General features: G+C 36.3%; 6 protein-coding genes and 1 pseudogene across 10 annotated transcripts; 2 read left to right on the top strand and 5 right to left on the bottom strand.

The window, feature by feature from the left end:
* Positions 1 to 2,065: 2,065 nt before the first annotated feature.
* On the bottom strand, positions 2,066 to 3,117 carry LOC125584173 (annotated as a pseudogene).
* Positions 3,118 to 3,312: 195 nt separating this feature from the next.
* On the bottom strand, positions 3,313 to 5,780 carry LOC125588579 (mitotic checkpoint protein BUB3.3-like). 2 transcript variants are annotated; one of them, XM_048760004.1, is made up of 9 exons: positions 5,542 to 5,780; positions 5,320 to 5,450; positions 5,176 to 5,258; positions 4,486 to 4,737; positions 4,304 to 4,379; positions 4,105 to 4,185; positions 3,957 to 4,038; positions 3,768 to 3,868; positions 3,313 to 3,661 (listed from the first exon to the last, which is right to left on the bottom strand). In XM_048760004.1, exons 1-9 carry the CDS (start codon positions 5,644 to 5,646, stop codon positions 3,625 to 3,627), a joined length of 948 nt encoding a protein of 315 aa, XP_048615961.1. In that variant the 5' UTR covers positions 5,647 to 5,780; the 3' UTR covers positions 3,313 to 3,624. The 2 variants fall into 2 exon arrangements, with proteins under 2 accessions (XP_048615961.1, XP_048615963.1); XM_048760006.1 differs by having other exon boundaries at positions 4,304 to 4,376.
* Positions 5,781 to 6,092: 312 nt separating this feature from the next.
* On the bottom strand, positions 6,093 to 7,830 carry LOC125588577 (cell division topological specificity factor homolog, chloroplastic-like). The gene is made up of 2 exons (XM_048760000.1): positions 7,518 to 7,830; positions 6,093 to 6,833 (listed from the first exon to the last, which is right to left on the bottom strand). The coding sequence occupies exons 1-2, from the start codon at positions 7,605 to 7,607 to the stop codon at positions 6,264 to 6,266; spliced, it is 660 nt and encodes a 219-aa protein (XP_048615957.1). The 5' UTR covers positions 7,608 to 7,830; the 3' UTR covers positions 6,093 to 6,263.
* Positions 7,831 to 7,943: 113 nt separating this feature from the next.
* Positions 7,944 to 10,012, top strand: LOC125588574 (protein RETARDED ROOT GROWTH, mitochondrial-like). The gene is made up of 7 exons (XM_048759997.1): positions 7,944 to 8,408; positions 8,515 to 8,626; positions 8,735 to 8,894; positions 8,981 to 9,129; positions 9,245 to 9,396; positions 9,492 to 9,606; positions 9,704 to 10,012. The coding sequence occupies exons 1-7, from the start codon at positions 8,116 to 8,118 to the stop codon at positions 9,845 to 9,847; spliced, it is 1,125 nt and encodes a 374-aa protein (XP_048615954.1). The 5' UTR covers positions 7,944 to 8,115; the 3' UTR covers positions 9,848 to 10,012.
* A 1,291-nt stretch (positions 10,013 to 11,303) lies between these two features.
* Positions 11,304 to 12,478, top strand: LOC125588569. The gene is made up of 4 exons (XM_048759989.1): positions 11,304 to 11,524; positions 11,624 to 11,750; positions 11,840 to 11,912; positions 11,983 to 12,478. The coding sequence occupies exons 1-4, from the start codon at positions 11,497 to 11,499 to the stop codon at positions 12,241 to 12,243; spliced, it is 489 nt and encodes a 162-aa protein (XP_048615946.1). The 5' UTR covers positions 11,304 to 11,496; the 3' UTR covers positions 12,244 to 12,478.
* A 304-nt stretch (positions 12,479 to 12,782) lies between these two features.
* On the bottom strand, positions 12,783 to 16,741 carry LOC125588559 (protein GDAP2 homolog). Of its 4 annotated transcripts, XM_048759972.1 has the most exons (16): positions 16,587 to 16,605; positions 16,327 to 16,398; positions 15,764 to 16,149; positions 15,606 to 15,683; positions 15,477 to 15,532; positions 15,067 to 15,186; positions 14,889 to 14,959; positions 14,712 to 14,805; positions 14,420 to 14,623; positions 14,072 to 14,323; positions 13,860 to 13,968; positions 13,675 to 13,742; positions 13,510 to 13,579; positions 13,365 to 13,439; positions 13,187 to 13,278; positions 12,783 to 13,101 (listed from the first exon to the last, which is right to left on the bottom strand). In XM_048759972.1, the coding sequence occupies exons 3-16, from the start codon at positions 16,097 to 16,099 to the stop codon at positions 13,026 to 13,028; spliced, it is 1,701 nt and encodes a 566-aa protein (XP_048615929.1). In that variant the 5' UTR covers positions 16,100 to 16,149; positions 16,327 to 16,398; positions 16,587 to 16,605; the 3' UTR covers positions 12,783 to 13,025. The 4 variants fall into 4 exon arrangements, with proteins under 4 accessions (XP_048615929.1, XP_048615939.1, XP_048615926.1 ...); XM_048759982.1 differs by lacking the exon at positions 16,327 to 16,398 and having other exon boundaries at positions 16,587 to 16,741; XM_048759969.1 differs by lacking the exon at positions 16,587 to 16,605 and having other exon boundaries at positions 16,327 to 16,552.
* A 457-nt stretch (positions 16,742 to 17,198) lies between these two features.
* Positions 17,199 to 18,024, bottom strand: LOC106357299. Its single transcript, XM_013796983.3, has 3 exons — positions 17,882 to 18,024; positions 17,693 to 17,774; positions 17,199 to 17,603 (listed from the first exon to the last, which is right to left on the bottom strand). Exons 1-3 carry the CDS (start codon positions 17,935 to 17,937, stop codon positions 17,418 to 17,420), a joined length of 324 nt encoding a protein of 107 aa, XP_013652437.2. The 5' UTR covers positions 17,938 to 18,024; the 3' UTR covers positions 17,199 to 17,417.
* Between the last annotated feature and the right edge of the window lie 2,902 nt (positions 18,025 to 20,926).

Genomic DNA, 20,926 nt, shown 5'->3' with positions numbered 1-20,926 from the left:
AAATATTTACTATTTAATTACAATGAAACAATACAACGTAAGGTTACGTCGAACTAACATTGATTTCTGACCTTTACAACAACATTACGTTCATTTGTAAGTTATGACGTGCATATAAGGGCATCTCCATCTTTACTCTATTTTTTTTTCTAAAATTGAGTAAAAGTGAATATGGAGTAAGGAATGCTCCAACCCAATTCTATATCTCACTCCATAATAAAATTTACTCTATAAATAGAGTAATCTATTTTTTGTATGTTCATCACTCCATTATAGAGTAAGAAATAGAGTAGGGTTGGAACAATTTTACTCCATTTTTACTTTTACTCCATTTTCAAAGAAAAAATTGAGTTTTACATTAAAGATGCTGTAAATACAATTTACATTTCATTGCTAGTAAGTGATCAATGACAAACTAACGATGATATGTGTCGTCGTTAATTGCATGTTTTTTTATAGTGTTTGTAAGAATTTAGCATGCAAAATTTTCAATTTATCACAATTCCGTTATTTGATCCAACTTTAATTAAATACTCTTAAATAGATCGATTTTAGTTGAAAAAAATACGTTAATGAAGGTGTACCTATCATGTTCAACAGAATTCACGATTCAACATGTCTACTAATTTATGCTACCATTTTATGTTTGTGCAATCTTATTGGTTAGAAACATGTCTCAAGTATTTAACTCTCAAAAACATGTCTTAAGTAAAAAACGAGGCTACTTGAATTTATAATTATTTGAAATTTGTTTATTAAAAAGAAGTCAATTCGTCGACCACCCAAAAAAAGAAGCCAACCCCGTGGTAGCAAGACCACACTACAAACAAAAAGACAGGACGATATCAACAGTTTTTTGGTAGGACACAAAAATACAAAATTGATAATGAATGTATACTTTGTTAGAATGTTGAAGGATATAGAGGATATACATGATCTAACCAACGAATGTTACAAAATTGTAGATGGGGACATACAGACTGAGTGAGGATAGTGTTGTTCTCATTTGCTTGGGTCTTTTCTTTTAGCCATGTGCATTGTGCCTCTCTTATCTATTCCCGTGACTCAACATTTTGACTCTAAGCCCGCCCCCCCTCTCATCTCTATTTAACTATCTATAGGGTATTAGGTTTGTTGACCAAGAAGAAAAAACAAGGTTTCATTCTCACTCAACACAGATTTGTAATACTAATGTTTATGGAATACTGAATATTTTCGCTACTTGCAATACTTTTTTTTTTGGTCAGAGTTACTAACAATACTTAAAAACTATTTATTGAGGCGGTGGAACAATGAACTGGTGTAATGGAAGCAAATCAATGCAATGATAAGAGAGGTGGGGGGCAATAACTACTTTATGAGAAAATGGATGTCTTAATTCTCGTGTCTTTAACCAAAAACATAATACAATTTGAAACAGAGGGAATATATATTTATTTAGACACTTGACCCTTAGGATCTAAGAGTACCACATCACACATGTAATAGTATAGCTCTGGAACAAACTGAATTAAACTAAACGTTTCTTTACCACACATGGCACATGTAATAGTATAGCTTTCCATATCACACATCACCTTGCAGGTCACTAATATATGAGAGCTTGCGCAATGCTAAAAAACTCTTTTGAGAAACTTGGTACGTGATGATGAGAAAATGGTATGTGAGTCAAAAATCTCTCATTTTATTCTTAAGAAACTTGTGGAGAAATGCTCTACTGCGTATGCTCTTATTTAGAAAATTAAATCTTCTTACGGAAAGATTTTATTTTTCAAAATATAGATAGATACAAATATTTTTTCAATTATTTTTCACACGCTTAATAAATTCTCGATCGGATTTTCTCTCTAGGTTTTAGCAGTTTTTGAAGTTTAAGATAGGTGTCACAGCAAGATCACAAGTAAGTTGCAATTACGCAAGTTACTTCAGTAAAACTTTCCGTACTTTGAAGAACAAGCGCAAATAAATATATGTAGGAAAAAAGAGCGCTGTAATAGATAATGTAACTTTATAACAGCGACAGCGTATTAAAATGTTCTAAAACATATTTAAATGAATAGTCTCGCTACCACGGGGTTGATGAGGTACTACCAACTCCACATGAGTGATGAAGATTAATAGACGGTGATCCACAACGATAGCAAAACTGGAAACCACACCTACCAAAATAATCAAAAGTAACGACAAATAATTATAACAAATTAAAACGAACTTTACAATAACACTTCTTAATATGTAATGAAAATGCGTACTGACCTGCATCTTATATGCAAACAACCAGAGGCTTTCTCAACGTAGAATTTGCATTTAGGGCACCTGACCTCCTCCACTTCTTCTTCTTAGCCAAATCAATCAACAAAGCATCTTCTTTGTCGCTATTCCTCGTCTTCTTCTTCTTCGTCTCCTTGCACCCACTCCCTGCGTGCCATGGCACCTCACATTGAGCGCAAAACAGTCTGTGACAAGACGGACACTCCGTCTGCGTCACTTTTTCACCATCATCATCGTCCACCACCATCACAAGCCGAGCATTTTTCGAACGGACAGTACACTTTCTCTGAAGACATGATCAACAACTCGCACAAGGCTTTGTCCCATCGCACGAACAAGTCCTTTGGGATCAAATCTCTACACGTGTAGGGCTCTATCAGTTGCGTGCAATTCATGTCAGGACACTTGATCCTTGCCCTTGCTGCGTTTTCTTCCACCTTGGTCGTCACGTAACGGACCGTGCACTCGGTGCAGTACGAGTGAGTGCAACTAGTGGTTCCTCGGAAGATGTCGGAGGGAGACTTTTCGTCCATACAGATCAGACATAGCTTGGTAGATGGTTTAGCTCGTACTTGCTGCTTGGTACGCGTTGGCCTGGCGATATAGTTTACCTTGTAATCTACCGTCCTTGTGCGTGGCAATGTTGATGATGATGACGGCGACGATAAGCATGATCCCATATCGTCTTCTTCTCCTTCTTACCTTGTCTTGAGTTTGATTTTTGGTGTGTATTCACATTATATGATGGCATATAGTTGAAAATAATTGCATTATATATTGGCATACATTATAAGATAATTGCATTATATATTGGAATACATAAGAAGATATACATTACAAGATAGAAGATAATTGCATCATATTGGCATATATCAGAGAATAATTGTATTATATATTGGCATATATTTAGAAGGTAATTACTTCGAGTTATATGTATGAAAATCTTTCTATTTTAAATTGCTTATCTATGAACACACTCATACTGAATATGTTAGCTTACAAAAAAATTTAGAATTTTCTTGTTTTAAAAAAAACAGAATATGAGAAAAAAATTTCATTACATCTTTAAGATAAATGGACGGGAAAGACAAATAGACAAAGTGTTGTAGCTCTAAGAATAAGACAACATGAACGTTTACAAACATAGAGAGAGACTTAAGAGATACGATTCTTACATGTGGGAGCTTAACATTCCACAAGTCTAGCAACTTCTAAATACCATAAAACATACTTGCCATGGTTAACGTGCTACCCATCTACCAAGTAACACACAGAGATTCAAACTAAATAGCTAGGAAAAAAAAAAGAGAGTCATGCTTTGATTAACCTGAGATTCAAGAAGCCACCAATCTTTTAAAACTTGTGTATGAACACTTGGGGAGGTTCTTCCCTGCAAAAGACAAATGAGATATATCGATACATATCTTTGTTGATGTACTATGCGATAATGAAGCAAAAGAAGTAAAGAAGAGAGCAGAGAGAAGAGTGAGACTCACTTCTCGTTAGCTTCTTGGTAAGTGTGGCTTGATGCAACCGCCAAGAGTTCTCCAGTGTGGTTAAATGCCAAAGACGCGACGCTATTTGAGTACTTTGGCAACTTTTGTAAAGGAAAACAAAATATTATATAAGAAAAGAACCAAATAACAGTAGTTCTAGAGAACAAGTCATGTTTTAGTGTTTGATACCTCAAAGAGTCTTCTTCTGCTTTTAGCATTCCATGAGATAACATAGCCTTCATTGTCACCAGTCACAAAAGTCCCTGATCCACTGTGGCAAGAAACAATGAGTGAACCATGTACAACCCAATTAAATTTGTGAATGAGGAAAACCTACCCTGGAGTGAACTCAATAGCGTTTATGCATGCACCATGGAGTCTTCCTTTCATAGATTTGGGATGGCATCGGAAAGTGTATCTGCCATGAGTTAAATGATTGACATAAGAGAAGTATCCAATAGAATACATGCAGTGATAATAAGGATTGAAAGTCACACCAAATGATCATTTCTATATTATTGTCAGTCATGACTTACTTCATCTCACTAGAGCATGCTGTATTGGGGAAATCCAAGGCTACTTGTCCATCTACTGAGCCAACTGCATATCCTGCTGAACACCAACTTTAAACACCTCAGATCTCAAACCACACATGAACGCTGGTCTATGAAAAATCATTGCCACATCACCAGAAAATCACATGAAACTATATGTTTACCAGTGGAGAAAGGTACAGAGGTGAGGCATCTGATAGGCACCTCAACTTGTGATTCATAAGACTGAAAAGGTCGATCTAAGCTACGCAAATCATATATATGCATTGATGCCGCTACGCAAACCACTAAGTTGTTTCCATTAACAGTGATGCATCTGACTGGAGCACCAGCATCAGTAGAAAGAACAAGACTTTGTCCTCGTCGTGTATCCCAAAATTTGATCTTCTTATCCAAGCCAGTAGAGATAACTTCACCTGAACCGTACCACACAACTTAAAACTCTTTAACTAATTCCATATATAACAACAAAGAGTACTTTTGATTAAAAAAATCAAGACCTGTGATTCTCCTAGTTCAACCAACTTGATAACAGTATAGTATACAACAGTCAAAATAAAGTTAGGCAAAGTCATTGATTCCAAACATCTGAAACTAAGAAAAGTGAATGTGTTTATACAATTTACCAAAGATTCCTATTATAAAAACTTAGAGAAGTACTGTAGCAAGTGACCTGGAAAGCTGTTAGTGTAAGACAGTCTATATATAAAGTAACCAAAGTCATTGATCCCAAACACAAAACCTCTTAAAAACATCTGAAACGAAAAAAAGGTGCATGTATATATATAATTTACCAAAGACTACTATTATAAAACTTAGATCTATCTTTGGGAAGAGTTAAAGAAGAAGCTGACCTTTATCAAGAGAGTAGAGAACAGATGTGGCAATGCCGTCATGTCTACCAATTCTATCAACTGTTCCAGCGTTTAAATCGTACCTGACAAACGAAATGTCAAGGTCACTATAAGCAAGATGCTATCTTTAAAGCAAGACCAAACCTTTGGATGAATCCATCGGAGCCAGAGGTGTAGGAAGTTGATTCGTTCTCGAAACAGCAGTCGAGAAGAGCGGCACGAGAGTACAGTTGTAAGATTAGCGAAGAGCTCTCTACATTATACAATCTCAGATACTGTACACAGAAAAAAAAAGGAAAGAGGAATTGATATCAATAAACAACATATATGGTTTGGATTTGAGATCTGAGGAGAGGAGAGACTAACGGAATCCCAAGAAGCGATAAGGAGATTGTTTGACTCTGGTGAGAATTTGAGCTTCGAAATGGAATCCTCTATAGGGTTCTGGAATTCAAGTCGAGCGCCGCTCATGTCTCTCGAAACTCTCGATGAGAAGGTGTTCTGAAGCTTGGCCAACACAAACGTGTCACTCTAGAAGAAGAAGAAGCATTCGAGATTTCAAAAATCGTAGAGATCGATTTTGATGAAATTGAACAACACCTGAAGAAATTCAAAAATCACGGATCCCGCTCCTAAACTTGTGTTAATGGGCTTTATGGGCCGAGTTTGATCAGTCCATACTTGTACTCTGTTATTTACACTCCCCTTCGCTATCTACCCTTCAAGGAATCCTGGTGAGACCAAGTGTACTTCCATAATCTCTGCGCCGCCTCTCACTTGGATGATTGTTGTGGAAGATGACTCAGAGGATGATGAAACGGCAGCAAAGTTAATATTTACTGCTTTGAAGCTTTGACTGGCTGGAAACTTATCATATGAGCCATGTTGATGCCGTGTGTGAAGAGGAAGAAGCATGGTAAGAGAATAAAGCATAGGTTTTGATAAAACTATGAAGAGATAAGTCGCATATATATACAATGAGAGTGTCAAGAAACTGTCTTTGTTCCCTCACACACTAAAACTTAAAAAACAGACAAACACAGACACTGTTCAAGAAAATAACTCTAACAAAGACCGTGCCCTTGTTACTACTCTGGAACATAAAAATCGAACCTGACATCCACAGAACCATCAAGCGTATCTTTGTACTCCACGTTGGTTATAGATCCAGCCTCGTCCACGTCCTGGTACTCTGGTTTCACCCTCCTAACAGGCACCGTGACCGAGTAAATGGTTCCCAGGTCACCGTCCGTGGAGACATTAAGCTGAACTTTCTCCTCCGACTCTATCTCCACGAAATCCGACAGCGCGTGAACGATGTTGTTGACGATCTTCCTTTTAGCTTCGTCGCTGACCGCACACCTGTCCGAGAAGAGGATCATCTTGAGCCGCTGCTTTGCGATTCTCGCGTTGGAGCTTCTCCTCGACGCGTGGGATGGGAAGATGATCTTCCACGCTATGTTTAACCGGTCAAAGAAGCTCATGTTGATGGCGTTCAAGAGAAAGCTCTCCACCTCTTGCTGAACCGGGCTTGGTGAGAGTTCATAGTCTCCCGTGGCGTTCCTTGCTAAAACCTTCGCTTCACCACGTTTGTTTTTGCTGCTTATCGACACTTTCTGCGTTTCCAAACTGTTTGCGACATTGCTTATGAAATCAACCTGCAAATTTACATCCATCATTCCCCAAAAGGGATAAAAAATCAGATATGGAACTGTACAAACTAGATGCAATTGGAAACTCAGGTTTATAGGTGATGACATCATAAAGTCAAGCTCATGTAACTAAATGACATGGTTTTGTCAAAAGATGAGCTCATAACATCATAAACATATATCTAGCAGAAGACCGGTTCAGTCTCAGTAATTCAAGACAACATAGCCATTGAGAAGTCCAAGTTAAGACAATCAATGTCGATCAGAAGTACACTTTAGTTCTTAAAACACGAAACACAAAACAAGTTCACTACAATGTTCTCTTCATATCTCGTCTAAAGACAATGGTGTCTATATATAAGACAAGGAAATACATGTAACTAACTACGAATATCACACAACTATCACATGGAAAGACATTATCATTTAACTTAGGAGCAAAGGGTAATGCCACGTCTCTTCTTAAACCGTAACATTGGTTAACCAATTGAATCTCATCAGCTACATGCTAAAGAACAATATTCACCCTTATATAAGACGAATTCAGATATCTTCCTAACAAACACAGACCTAGAAGCCCAAGATCAACAACGCTGGTGATATCATTTCTTCTCAGAACAGTGAGTCGCCAATTTCATAATTCGAATCGAAGAGTCAAAGAGAGAGAGTAAAGAAGAGAAGAAACCGGACCTTGGAAGAAGGTAACGAGAGGCATTTAGGATGGTGATGATAAGGAGAAATTAAGCTCGCGGAGATCCTCAGATTCCCAGATATCGCCATTTCCGAGAAGATGAATCAAGTTCTTCCTTCGCCTGAGATGCGAATCTTTTCGGTCGTCTTCCCTCAGTTCAAGAGAGGATTACGACTCGTACGAGTAGAGTAAAAAAGGCTATTATCATACGAAACGTCGACGTTTTCACTTCATTGCTAACTGAACGTCGTCGTTCGTTGCCGACTAAACGGTTGTGCCTAACTGGCATTTGCTTGCGTTCCTAATTAAATGTCGTCGTTTCACTGATAAGTACGGTCGTTTCATTGGTAGTAACTACGCTGTCATTTCGTTGCAAACTAACGCAGTCGTTTTCGTTGCAAATGAAACGTGGTCGTATTAAGTGCATTGGAGAAGCCAAAACGTGAGGTTTAAACTAGTGTCGCCGGCGAGAACCTTGACTGCTGAGGCTTCTTCTTCGGACCATTACTTTGGAATCAAGACAAATCTCCCACTAGATATGCAATAAACTCGAACGAAACAAGAAAAAGAAAATTTGAATTTGGAAAATTGGTGTGAATGGGTAGATGGAGAGCAGTTACTGCTCTTCTTCTTCGTCATAATCAAAAACTCAATTCTCCAAAGCCTTCTTCTCCACGTATTTGGAAACACCAGGCCACTGGTTTCCGTCGAAGCCAAGCTTCTTGCTTGCTTGATCTCCGATGCTTTTCAGCGTTCCCTTCTCCGATTTCGATTTACAACAATGACTCTGATTCTGGGTCGAGCGATGTTTATCAAAACTACGACTTTGGAACAAAGGAAGAGGAAGACAAAGGGAAGATCCCTGTCAAAGCCTATTTTCTCAGTACTAGGTATCTTCTCTCTACTAGTTCTGACTTCTCTCTCTCAAGTGTTCCAAAGTTTCAAGCTTTATGTTTTTTTAAATGATTTGGTTTATCAGATTTATGGTTTTGGCAGTATTGATTTGAAGGGCATGCAAGCTGACAATTTGTGTTATGTTGTTCCTCCTACCTCCCGCTCTACCAACTCTATTGCCCTTAAGTTTTCTGATTCTTCTTCTGGATTCCCTGTAAGATCGAGCACTCTGCTGTTTCGTCCTCTAATCGTAGCTTTATCTCTTTGTTCATCAAGAGGAAGTTGATGTTGATGTTGATGTTGTTTTCTCTCTTCTTCACAGACGCTGGACGAGAGGGAGAGTGTAAGCAGCTGCCGGTTCATGGTTGTCTTTCAGTACGGTTCTGCTGTTCTTTTCAATGTTGATGACAATGACGTTGAGTCTTATCTCGACATTGTTCGTAGATATGCTTCTGGCTTGCTTACAGAAATCAGAAAAGATGGTCAGTGCCCTATATAACCTCTGTCACTTCTTACCACTGGCGAAATCATAGCTTTATGAACAACTCTTTTCTTGATGTTGTGTTAGATTATGCTGTTAAGGAGAAGCCTTTGTTGACTGAGGAAATGCGAGGTGGCCCTGACTACATTGTTCTCAAAACGTTGGATACTGATAGCATCCGTATAATTGGGAGTGTGCTTGGACAAAGTATTGCATTGGATTACTTTGTTTCTCAGGTAACCTGTTCCTTCTCAATTAACCGAATCAACTATACATTTGTCCTTCACAGAAAGAGTGAGAGACGAAAGTGTGAAGAGATGTTGGAAGTTTGAGATTTGTGATTCAACTCAGGTTGATAAGTTGGTGGAAGAGTTTGCTGGTATAAACCGTGGAATGGAGAAAACGGGAACTTTCACAATGCACAGGAAAAAGCTCTTCCAACTTGTAGGCAAGGCTAATTCTAATCTTGCTGACGTCATTCTCAGAGTTGGTTTGTTTGACAGGTACTCTATTTTTCTCTTTGATCTCTATATATGTGCTTTTACTCATATACAATAGTCCAAGTTCTTGAATCTTGACTTTGGAAGTATGCTCATAGATCCGAGATTGCTTGGAGAGAGGCGAGATATGCTCAGATCTATGAGTACCTAAGAGAAGAGTACGAGGTCACTCAGAGATTCGGGAATCTAGATTTTAAGCTAAAGTTTGTAGAGGTATTGTCAAATATCATTACAACATTACTCGGTTGAATATAAAGAGTAGTCATTGTTTTGGTTTTTGTAAGTGATTCTTTGTTTTTAAATCTTGCAGCACAACATTCATTTCCTCCAAGAGGTGATACAGAACCGAAAATCAGATCTTTTGGAATGGTGCATTATCTTCTTACTCACCATTGAAAACGTTTTGTCTATTTACGAGATTGTCCGAGAATCCACAGGAGTTTCACTTCTGTGAACATCATTCTTTTATTATTTCTCAGAGTAGTTCATTTGTTTGATTCTTGGTTTACATCTGTAATAAAAAACAACATGACTAGCTAGCTTCCGCTGCTTATGCCACATTACGGTTTTGTAAGTTAAGATCAAATACAAATGTTATGATTCCTTCTTTTTGATAACATTAGTCAAGCCTCTTCCTAAGCAGTTACCTCCATTTGGACTTCCTTTGTGAGTGGCATGATTCTTTCTCCGTAGAGTTTTTTGCAACCAAGCTAGAGTTAATATTGTAGGAAAGATCAGCTCCAGTTTATGGATTGTTTGATCGTTATGTCTTGACTGAAAATTCTTGCTTTGATCTCAACTCTTTTCTTGATTGCTTCTTCAACCGTTTCATACGTCAGAAGTTGCAACAGCTGTGTCCGGTCCTGGGAAGACTCAGCCAGTATAATGAATAAAGAGAGGGCAGTTTTAGCATGAACTAAAATGGGAGTTTTATTAGTAACACTAAAACTACTCTTTATCATAAAATAGCACATAAAGAGAAAACTTTCAAAATATCATTCATCAAAAGTTAAAATTAAAATTATATCCCTTTGATAACTATTAAAAAAATATATATATATATATATGTAATAATTATACAATATACATATATTTTCTAGTTAAGTTTAGAACTTAATGATTAAAATTTATGTTTTAGTATATGGAGTTGGGTTTAGGGTGATTGGTTAGATTGTAGATACTTTCTTTAACTTTAGTTTTCATCTACAACCTTTAAAATTATTAATCATGATAAAAAAGGATGCAAAACTCTTATTTACTAAATCATTATTTGTGTGCTGTAATAAAATATATAGCTACAACATATATATTTACAGCAAAAGTTATACATAATTTTAAAGCACAAATTTTAAAACTATATCTCAACCAATCACTCCCGGTGTTTTGGCTTTTGGGTAATATATTTTCCTCATGTTTATTAGATGTTAATTTAAGATCTTTGTATATGCAATTTTTGTGATAATTTTTTCATGCTATTGATGCGATTCGCCAAAAAAAATTTTCATGTAATATCAGTTTTGAAAACGATAAAATGGCTAAAATCAGTGTTTTGAAAATCAGACCGGATCGGTCGGTTGGACTGAACAGACCGTGATTCTTTCTTCTAACCATTTTTGGGTTGTACTAAAAACTAGATTTGAATTAAACCGACAAATTTGGTCAAGCTCGCTAAAATCAGTAACACGGTTTGATATTAAAACTCGGATTTTCTCAAATTTAAATCAGAAAAATATATATGTAATTTTAAAAAAGTTTTCATAAAAGTTTTTTTAATATATATCCAAATAAATTAGTTTTCACTATATTTTTTATTATTTTTGAAGTTTTCATTTTATTTTCGTATCATTTTTAGGTTCTAACAAAGACATACAAAAATTTTAAAATAATTTTATAGTTATTTAATTTAAAATCCGGTTGGATTTGTATGAAACATTGGCTAAAAGTCTTGACACCTCGTACGGTCATCCCCAATTGGGCCTAAGTGAAACAGAGGATCACGCCTCCACTGAGATCCACATAATTGTTTTTAAGAATTAGAAAAAAAAAAGAAACAATTAGCAAATCAGATTTGCATCATCATCAGACGAGAAGAAATTCATCGCCATGGGACAAGTCTTCGACAAGCTCCGAGGTTAAATTATCTCCTCTTCTCTTTGAGTGTTGTAATACGCGTTGAAATTGCTTATTATGTGATATATATATAAATTGAATCGCAATTGGTAAATTACAGGTAAGCAGTGGAGGCATAAACAGGTCCAAGCGATATGTGATCGTGTATTCGATCGGTTCAAGCTTGAAACCGGAAGAGCCAATCTTACGTTCGAAGAGCTATACATCGCCGTCCTTCTCGTCTACAAGTAAAGATGTTCAAAATCTTTATTTATAAAAAAAACTCAAACATTTTAATCAATCATCCTTATGATTTTTTTTTAAAATTATTTCTCAGTGACATAAACAAGCGATTGCCTGGTCCTCATTTCGATCCGCCTTCTAAGGATCTTGTCCGAAGCATGATGACGGTAATTTCTAGTGAACAAACGCGGTTTAATTTGAATGCTCTCTCATATGATTGTTCTTTGTAATAAATAGGAGTGTGATATGAACTTGGATGGAGAAATAGACCGGGAGGAGTTTGTGAAGTTTATTGAGCTGCTTACGACTGACACATTAGCGGTTGTGAGTCAGGGTTTGATCATATCGTTGATTGTGGCTCCCACTGTGGCTATTGCTACAAAGAAGGCCACGGAAGGTGTCCCAGGTGTTGGGAAAGTGGTGCATAAGCTGCCTACTTCTGTGTATGCTACTCTTGTGACCCTTGCTGTGGTGTGGGTGAATTCCGATACTAGTTGAGGAGGAGCTTCTATGATTTGCATAAGCTTGCTACAAAATAAATGTGCTTTTAGTCTCTACTATTTCTTACAAGAACTTGTTCTTTTGGCACGAAAATATAGAATAACTCAACTGTTGAGTGAAATAGTTTGTTAAAACAATCATACGTGGATGATAAAACACCTACCTTCATTTCCATATTTCAAGTTTTGTTAAATTCACTGTTAAAAATCAATACTAGTCTATTTATGATAAATTTCTCACATATGTTATTTTGTTTTCCTATAATTAGAATATTTTATATACTAAAATATAAGTCATATAACCAATAAAATTTTGGCAAATGATATATTTTAGAATTAAAAAAAAACGTAAATACAAAAATATGCAAAACCAGTTTCATCCATTTTGCTCTATACTGATTTTTTATATAAAATAAATGATCTCTAATATTTCTCCCACTACATTCATGAATGTGATTAAAATTGGGACAACGGGGAATTCATGAATTCATGCTCATCTTCAGCTAAGCAAGAACATTGACAAAAGAGAATGGGGAAAAGAGAAATCGTTGGCTATAACTATTAACAAAGATTCAAACACTAGAATACATCAAAAAGCTAAGAGAGGGTTTTATTTTGCTCCCAGCATCAAACACAAAAAAAGGGTAGCTAAAGTCTTACTTAGACCAAACATGAAAGAATAAACAAATATTGCACAAAAAGCATCAACACATACACAATTTGACTGGATAAAGTTAACTGTGTCTTGATGATTTTTCACCATTTGGGATGAGGTTTGATTCATGGCCGTTGATAGACATACTTGGTTCTTGGGTCAACGATTAGACCTTTTCCTCCGTTAACTTCAAGATCATGCCTGTCAAGTTCCACACAAGAGTCAGTAACTATAACAATTCCAGCAACTGAAGTAACACTGTAGAGAGTGATGAGTAAACCGTAACTGGAAAACAAAGTCAGGGATTGTCAGCTGCTCACGAGGTACATATTTGAACAGCTGCAGAAGTCTGTCCGCATATACAACTTTCTTCCACACCTTTATTAAGACGACCAAGGTTAGAAGAGTGACATTAACTCTTGGGGGAAAAAGTCTGGAGCTTTGAAATAAGTTAAGGAGTTTACCACATTATCAACGAACAATTGCATTGTTACAATAGTCGCCTTCAAGTGGAAAGTTGGATGAAGAACATATATTGCCTGGAGGAAGCAGAGATTGATTAGGATTTGTACCAGGAGGAAGGAAGGCCGAGTAAGTGTGGTTCCATACCTGAAGGTTACGCTGGTGTTTGCGACCAAGTATCTGTTGTAATCTTTTCATCCATCCTAAATCTGGTTGGCTGTTCAAATCCAAACCGGTAAATGCAAAAATGTTATTGAATCTTATAAACAATAAAGGTCTTGTTCCACTAAACAAGAGTAAGAATCAACTTACACTTGTAAAGATGCTGCAGAGTGGAAATAGACAATCGAGTAAGGCTTTTGTATCAAAGGTTCAAATTCCTGTAAACATGTACCAAATGCAGTATCGTCAGACATCAAATCAATACAAGATAGTATTCAGAAGACAGAGCTCTTATGTTGCAGTGAGTTGGAGAGCCATTGGGGCAATGTGCTTACCTTTATAACATATAGGACAAAACGCTCTAGATCAAGACATCGCAGCAAAAAGTGAGCTCCTACAACAACCATCACCGGATGGCCCTCTGTGTCAACACCACCACGGTAGCTGAAGAGCGAAAACAGAAAGGGCTTTGTCAAGGGCATAAAAAGCGAACTTATGCAGGCAAGGGATGAGAGAGAAGAAAAGACCAAAGACAGAGAAGCCATACACAATTTTCATCTCTGCAATCTCCGAGAGGTTGAGAGAATTAGCTTTTGCTAGGTATCGTGAATGAAGTGAGTATTCCTCTGCAGGAGAGAGAGGGGGTCCCCCGAGATCACCAAATCCTAGCAGTTTAACAAAATTGAACCCACTCTGTGCTTGTGCAGTCTTCTCCCACTGTTCTTTCCGCCTTTCATCTGGATCTTTAATCAAAGACATGAAGGCAGGATCCAAATATGAATCAAGATGATTCGAGTTCCTGAAATCATATATGAGTATCAATCAACTAAGTGCAAAGCCGAGGAACAGGCAAACAAAGTGCGAAGAGTAGTGAAGCAGTCAGAGTTTCACCAACCTTCGTACCAAAGCATGATCAGTGGCAGAGCGCTCAACTAGAGCTGGAAAAGACCTGAGTGGAGGCTTATTTGGCAGCGCTTGTATTCTTATTTTACGTTCGTCTATAACCGTCTCACCATTTTCATCCCCAACATCAGCAGGGAGCTTTGAGATGGCAACCTCCTCCTCGTGCTCATCTCGAGGAAAGTAAAGTGGAAGTAATCTAACATTTATAGAGTCGAAAATTTTAGCAAACGCTACATTGCTTCTGCATCACATAACTGTACGAATTAGGGACTGCTGCTCTATACCTTTTGTATATCTCTGTATCAGAGGTTGTGGTGGTACAGAAAACAACGGCACTGATTTGATCTTTCTGCTTCTCTAGAAACCGACGTACAGTTCCTGGGGACCACGCACGAAACATGATTAGGAAACATGGAGGTTATTTACTGAAAGGAATGAGAATGTTCAAGAACTGTCTTTACTGATGGCAACATGAGCAGCTGGTTCTCGGGGATAGTTTTTGGCTTCTGTGTATATACAGTCCATAGCAATACTGTAATGTTGTATGTTAACCAAAATCGAGTTTTTTATTTTAAGAACAAAGAAAAATTTGCAAATGATATTAAGGGAAAACTAAGAATTTTCCCTTAATTCACAAACCTTTGAAGCCCATTATCAATGAGAAGCTCCAGACAAGATCTATAGCAGTGACTTAGAGCATTCTCAGCGGCTGTATGATACTTTACTGCATACTTGGGTCCCACTGTATGGATAACCCTCCTGAACAAGAAACCAAAAAAAAAAAAAAAAAAAAATCTTGGAGTTCCGGACTAAGAGAACTGACAAATCAATTGCACAGTGCACACAGAATGTTTGATATTTAAGACTAAGAGCTACCAGGCCTGTCCACCTTAATTTCGAAATTCCCCAGGAATCACAAAAAGTAGTACTCACAGTCATAGGGCATGAAAAAAATTGTACATAGTCAACAATGAAGCAACTCTAACATAGGGACAAGGCTAGTTGAAGAACATAGCAGAGAGTGAATTTATGTTTCCATCACCAATTACCTGGCAGGTAGATCATAGGCGTTTGTTACTTTCGCCATCCCTGTCCGGCATCCACCCTGTCAACATAATACACAAATGTAATGCTTAAAGAACTGTGCTTAAGAAAATAGTGAAAGAAAGTGTTGGTACCAAAGTAGCACACTGTTCTGCAAGGCCAGGTCCAGCAGCAGCATGTAGACCAGGACTGCTATGTGCCTCATCCAAGTTCTGTCCAGCAAAATTCAACCACATCAAACGACACACATAAAGAGAAATTTACTTTCCCATCTATGATTCTCAGGTTTTACCTCATTGGTGGAATTGACAACAGCATCAACCTCAAGGTTCCAGGGCTCCCCTCTCCAGAGGTAGATCTTGGAGTTAATCTCGTGATCAACAGGAAACTTAGACACCATCCCATTCCCGCCGCTGCCTCCTGCTTCAGAAGACGAAGAAGCCAAAGGGTTTGCATAGCGAGGATTAGAATGCGCCGGATCTCCAGTTTCACCTTCCAGGGATGATGACGACCTCTGCTCAACATCACTCCACCTCGGAATCTGATCCAAAGTGACAACGTAATCAGCACTCTCCGTTGGAGTTCCACCACGAGAGGTTGTGGCCGTGGGCACGGCCTGATACATCATTGCAGATCAAGACCACAACCACCACCCAGCCAAGACTTTGAAATGCTCCACTAAAAAGGGTGACAAACCAAAACACACAAGAAGGATCATTTACATGGAAGAGAAACCTGAAATTCAACTTTCAATGCTTGAGATCGTATTAAAACAAAAAAAGATGTGTAAAACTGGAAAGTGTTGATCTTTCACCACCCAGAGGTCGTCCGTCAGATTTAAAAACACGGTTTTACCTGAAATTTGATCAGGAAGCGAATCGAAGGCAACCTTATTCTACTTCATGTGCCCACGAAAGGAGAAGCTAGCTAGAGAGAGAGAGATAGAACATTATTAGTATCCTACAACTGTGATAGATACATAGACAGATGGTGGTGGTGGATCGATGATGATGAGGTTGCGGAAGACATCAACCGGCTCTCTTGTCAAATTAATCATAAAATCCAAAAAAAGAAAAAACATATACGAATTTTGGTTGTCGTTTACGCGAATATACCTCAGCTCAGCTCGTATCCTCTCGCTCATTCGGAAGGTGTTGACAATCAGAACCGTTAAGAGTTAAGACCGTCGTCCTTTTGATCTGTGGTAGCAGCAGACCTCCGAGATTGGTTAGCTCGGTTCGGGTAACTTAGTTTTCGGTTAGTTTGGTTCATATATTGCTCAATTGAACCTAAGAAAAACTCAGTTCACTAATCGGTTTGTTTGGTTTCAGGAAATTCTATAATTTTCAATTTACTTCGATTATGTTTGATTTAGTTAATAATTTGGTTTGAAGTTCGAAATTTAAATATGGTTTGTATAAATTGGAATTATTTGGTTAGAATCTTTATATCGGTAAAAACTGAATTAACATGTTACCAAACAAATAATCGATTATAGTTCAATTTTCCTTTAAAAAATGGATAATTTTGATCACATTTGCTTTTGTTTTGTTTGTTTATTTCCGTTTATTTGGTTCAATAACTGGTTTCTTTCTTTAACCTGCCAAACTGAACCGACCTCAGGACCAAACTTGAATCAAAAACCGAAAATTTCAAATTGGTTCGGTTTGGTTAATTTCCACACTATGTGGTCGTTTTGCACCTTTTTATGTTTACTGATTGCAAGCTTGGGAATTGTATTTGTGATTTTGAGTTCTAGTACTATTGTGCAACTTTAAGTTATTGTTTCCTGATTTGTGACGTAATTGATGATTGATCATGTGTTATCTCTCTAATACTCTATAGATTGTGACACCTCAGTTGTGTCTGCCTTTTACATATTCAACAATAATTATAAGCAGTTAAGAAAGAATGTTTAGCTTCGCATTTCTTGCAGTTTGCAGTATTCAAAGGCATGCACATGGACTCCTCCCTGTTGTTCTCATGAGGTTTGCTTTCTCCTTAACCTTCAACACTTCCTTCATTTGACTCTCATATGCATGTGTTCTTGCACTTGCAACAATGATCTCAATGCGTTCATTATCATCTATGAACCTCTGCTTCGCCTTCAACTTTGCCTTTTCAACACCTCTCTGCACATGCATCACATACATTAGTCTTATAGTTATGCCAGAATCACTAATTTAAAAACCGAGTAAAAAAAAAAGAGGAAGATGTATACCTCTGTTCTATGAAGCTTTCTCTTTGCTTTTTTCTTCTTCTTGTCTTCCCATAACATAATCTTCTCGCTTAGCCTCTCGTACCTACAAATCTCAAACTCATTAGGCTCTTATCTGCCTTGGAAACAAATCGTGTTCAATGAACCAACATCTGAACATATGACGGTTAAAAAAGAAAACATGACACACACTTCTTTCTCGTTTTATCCATCTCTCTTTCCTTCCATAGCTCCACCGCAGGTCCCATTGGCACAGAGTTTGCTTGCTGCTCCCTGGTTTCATAAAACTAATATGTATCGAGTAGAACTTTACCTTGAATTTTTTTATAAATCAGAGCATGGCCACGGAAAGCTACATACGCATACTTATAGAGACATATATTGCAGTTTGACGCAAGGAATGTGTAGTTTGTGAAAAGCTTCTTACGCAATACCTTCCCCTTGATGCAAGCCATATAAGTTTAGGCCTCACAAAGGGTCTATAAACTTAATTCCCTATTAGGAAGTAAAATTCAAAGAGGTTATCCACTTTTATAGATGCCTTGTCCCACAATAAAATTTTCTCTTATGTAACCTTTTTCTCTTTCTTTTGTAAAGTTTCTAATTTTACCACGATTAGTTGGCCTAGTAGCTAAAACTCTTAGATTATCTAGTAAGTATTTATAGAGTAACGATTCAATTTCCGTTGGAAAGAGTCTGCTATCCTAAGAAAAGTTAATTTAAAATTGTTTGGAACCTCTGACATTATAAAAAAGTAGTTTTTTTCTTGGAGGTGAGATTTGTTAAGCAATTCATGAATGTTGCTAACAGCTTCAAGTTAATGGAACTCATGTGTTTCTTTTGATTCCCAACCTCTTGTCTTAATCACACAAGTGTATGAAGATACGTTTTCGTTTTCCGTTTTTGCTTTGAAATAAGATTGAATGCAGAAGAACGAGAAGAAGGAAGTCAAAGAGCTATATCCATGGTAACTAAAAAAATTGCTTAAATAAATGCAAATTGTAAAAAGATTGACCATGCAAAAACAATGAGAATTCTAAGATGATAGAAACTGACATGAATATTGTAGTTTTTAAAGTCAATATGGTTGAAAATAATTATATAAAATTGTATGGTTTTGATGGTACAAATAATATCTTATAATGATATGTATATTTGCTAAAAAGCAAAAATATGTTGTGGACAAATTCAAATCATATATAGGTTTGATTTATAAATCAACTTAAGAGAACTACGAAGATAGTTATTTGTAAAATGTGATATATGAGAATGAAATACATCAAAAAGAAAATTTTAATATTTTTTAAAATTGCTTTTTATTCATTTAAATCTAAAAGAATTATAGATCATTTTTCTAAACTCTTAAAAGATCTTAAATGTAAATATGCATGTTTTAAAGTTATCTCGAGAAATATGAGGAAAACTTTGCTTACAATATAAAGTTGTTGGCAAGAGGCCAAATATAATTAGTGATAGTTATCACAATATGATTTTTTTTGAAAAACGAAAAACTAGTGCCATACACTGAGTTTTGTGTATAATGGTTAATTGTATCTTGAAAAAAAATGACAAAAATCATCAGACAATTGATCTCGACTAATCTTAAGAGATTATGTTCATCGTGATGACAACCTAGAATCTTTTTATTAAAGGTGTTTCATGAGATCATATTGTATATCATCAAAAGGAATGTGTAGCATGTGAATTAAGATGAGGTTTGACGGTAACTCTACCTAACTGACTGGAGATCCCAATAAATAGGTTCAAGGAGACAACTAAGTCAAACTAAATCTGTCCAAAACACTGTAAGACTTCGGTCTATACCCAGTTCTTATGATGATTAAACAGTGCTACATGTAAGAAATATATGATAAGCATTAGCTTTTAATGATTTGTGTCCATTGTTTTGAGATATGAATGAAGTAGTACATGATTTCTAAACAAAACATGGCAAATCACCTTGTGAGTATGAAATGGGACCGTTTCTAGGAGAATGAAGGAAAAACTATATTCTCCAAGTTCATTCATGACCAACCAGGACTGTTCACGGTCAAAATGAACACAATAGAGAACCTAGTTCTGTGAGAGAATGAAGTTGTGTTATAGATATTGTCTAGTTTTACACTAAAGCCCGGGAGGTTCAAGACATCATGGCCACCTCCTGGCCGAGTAAATCTGATATCTATTAACAATGATTGGTTAAAGGCTGAAAAATTGCTACCAACTCATCACGCAGTGGATTTTTCGTTTGTATTCTCAAAAGTCCTTAGTTGAGTCTTGTCTAGGAAGTCAAGTCTTTCGAGTCGTCTACTGTATAGAGTCATTTCTATTCATGTGGTGGATTGTTGAAACTCGTTTTTTTGACGAAATGGTTTTAGACCTTTTTAGTAAGATTTCGGGCGAAGACGTTCGTTGGAATAACCATGGACACTATGAAGTAATGTAACTACTTGTCAAAATAAGAGTTGTTGTGAATAAAAAATGAAGATCTAATGTGAGTGTTTTATAATTTATAAAACTTTAGATTTGACTAAGTATAAAACCTAGCAAATGTCTCACAATGAATATTTGGCTTTGAATGTGGATTTATACTTAAATCTAGGGGTGTTCAATCCGGTTATCGGTTCGGTTTCGGTTCGGTTTTTTTTCGGTTTTCGGTATTTCGGTTAGTAAAATATAACTACCATTCTAAATCCATATTTACTTCGGTTCGGTTCGGTTTATATACCGTCGGTTTTTGGTTTATTCGGTTTTATACCAAAAAACATAATTATTTTATTTGAGATCATATTATATGAATTTTGGAGTCATATTGTCAATACAGTCATTTATTAAAAATATATTACATGTTCAAATAAATGAACAAAAAAGTAAAAATGCCTCTACCATCAAATAAAATAATCAAATCTATAACTAAAATCAAAACTTGAAATTTTGAAAATAAAAATATGAAACAAAATAGAAACATGAAAGAAAAGTTTTTCCACTCTTCCATATTTAGTGTTCATTAAAATTATACTTTTTCAATTGAAAATTTTTCATTAATTATTGTCCATCAAATTTATAATCTTCATATTAATTTAGTGAAGACTAAAATAAATCAAAAAGATCAAAAAAAGATTTACAAAATAAGATGTATGAATTGCGATGTATTGTTATTTAGTTATAGTTCAAACGTTTTACAAATTAAGGTTTTTTATTACTATAAAATTATGGTAATAGTTATTAACACAAATT

This window comes from Brassica napus, chromosome A2, assembly GCF_020379485.1.
Source record: "Brassica napus cultivar Da-Ae chromosome A2, Da-Ae, whole genome shotgun sequence".
Lineage (NCBI taxonomy): Eukaryota > Viridiplantae > Streptophyta > Magnoliopsida > Brassicales > Brassicaceae > Brassica > Brassica napus.
Note: the sequence above shows the minus strand (reverse complement) of the source record. Positions and strands in the feature narration are given on the sequence as shown.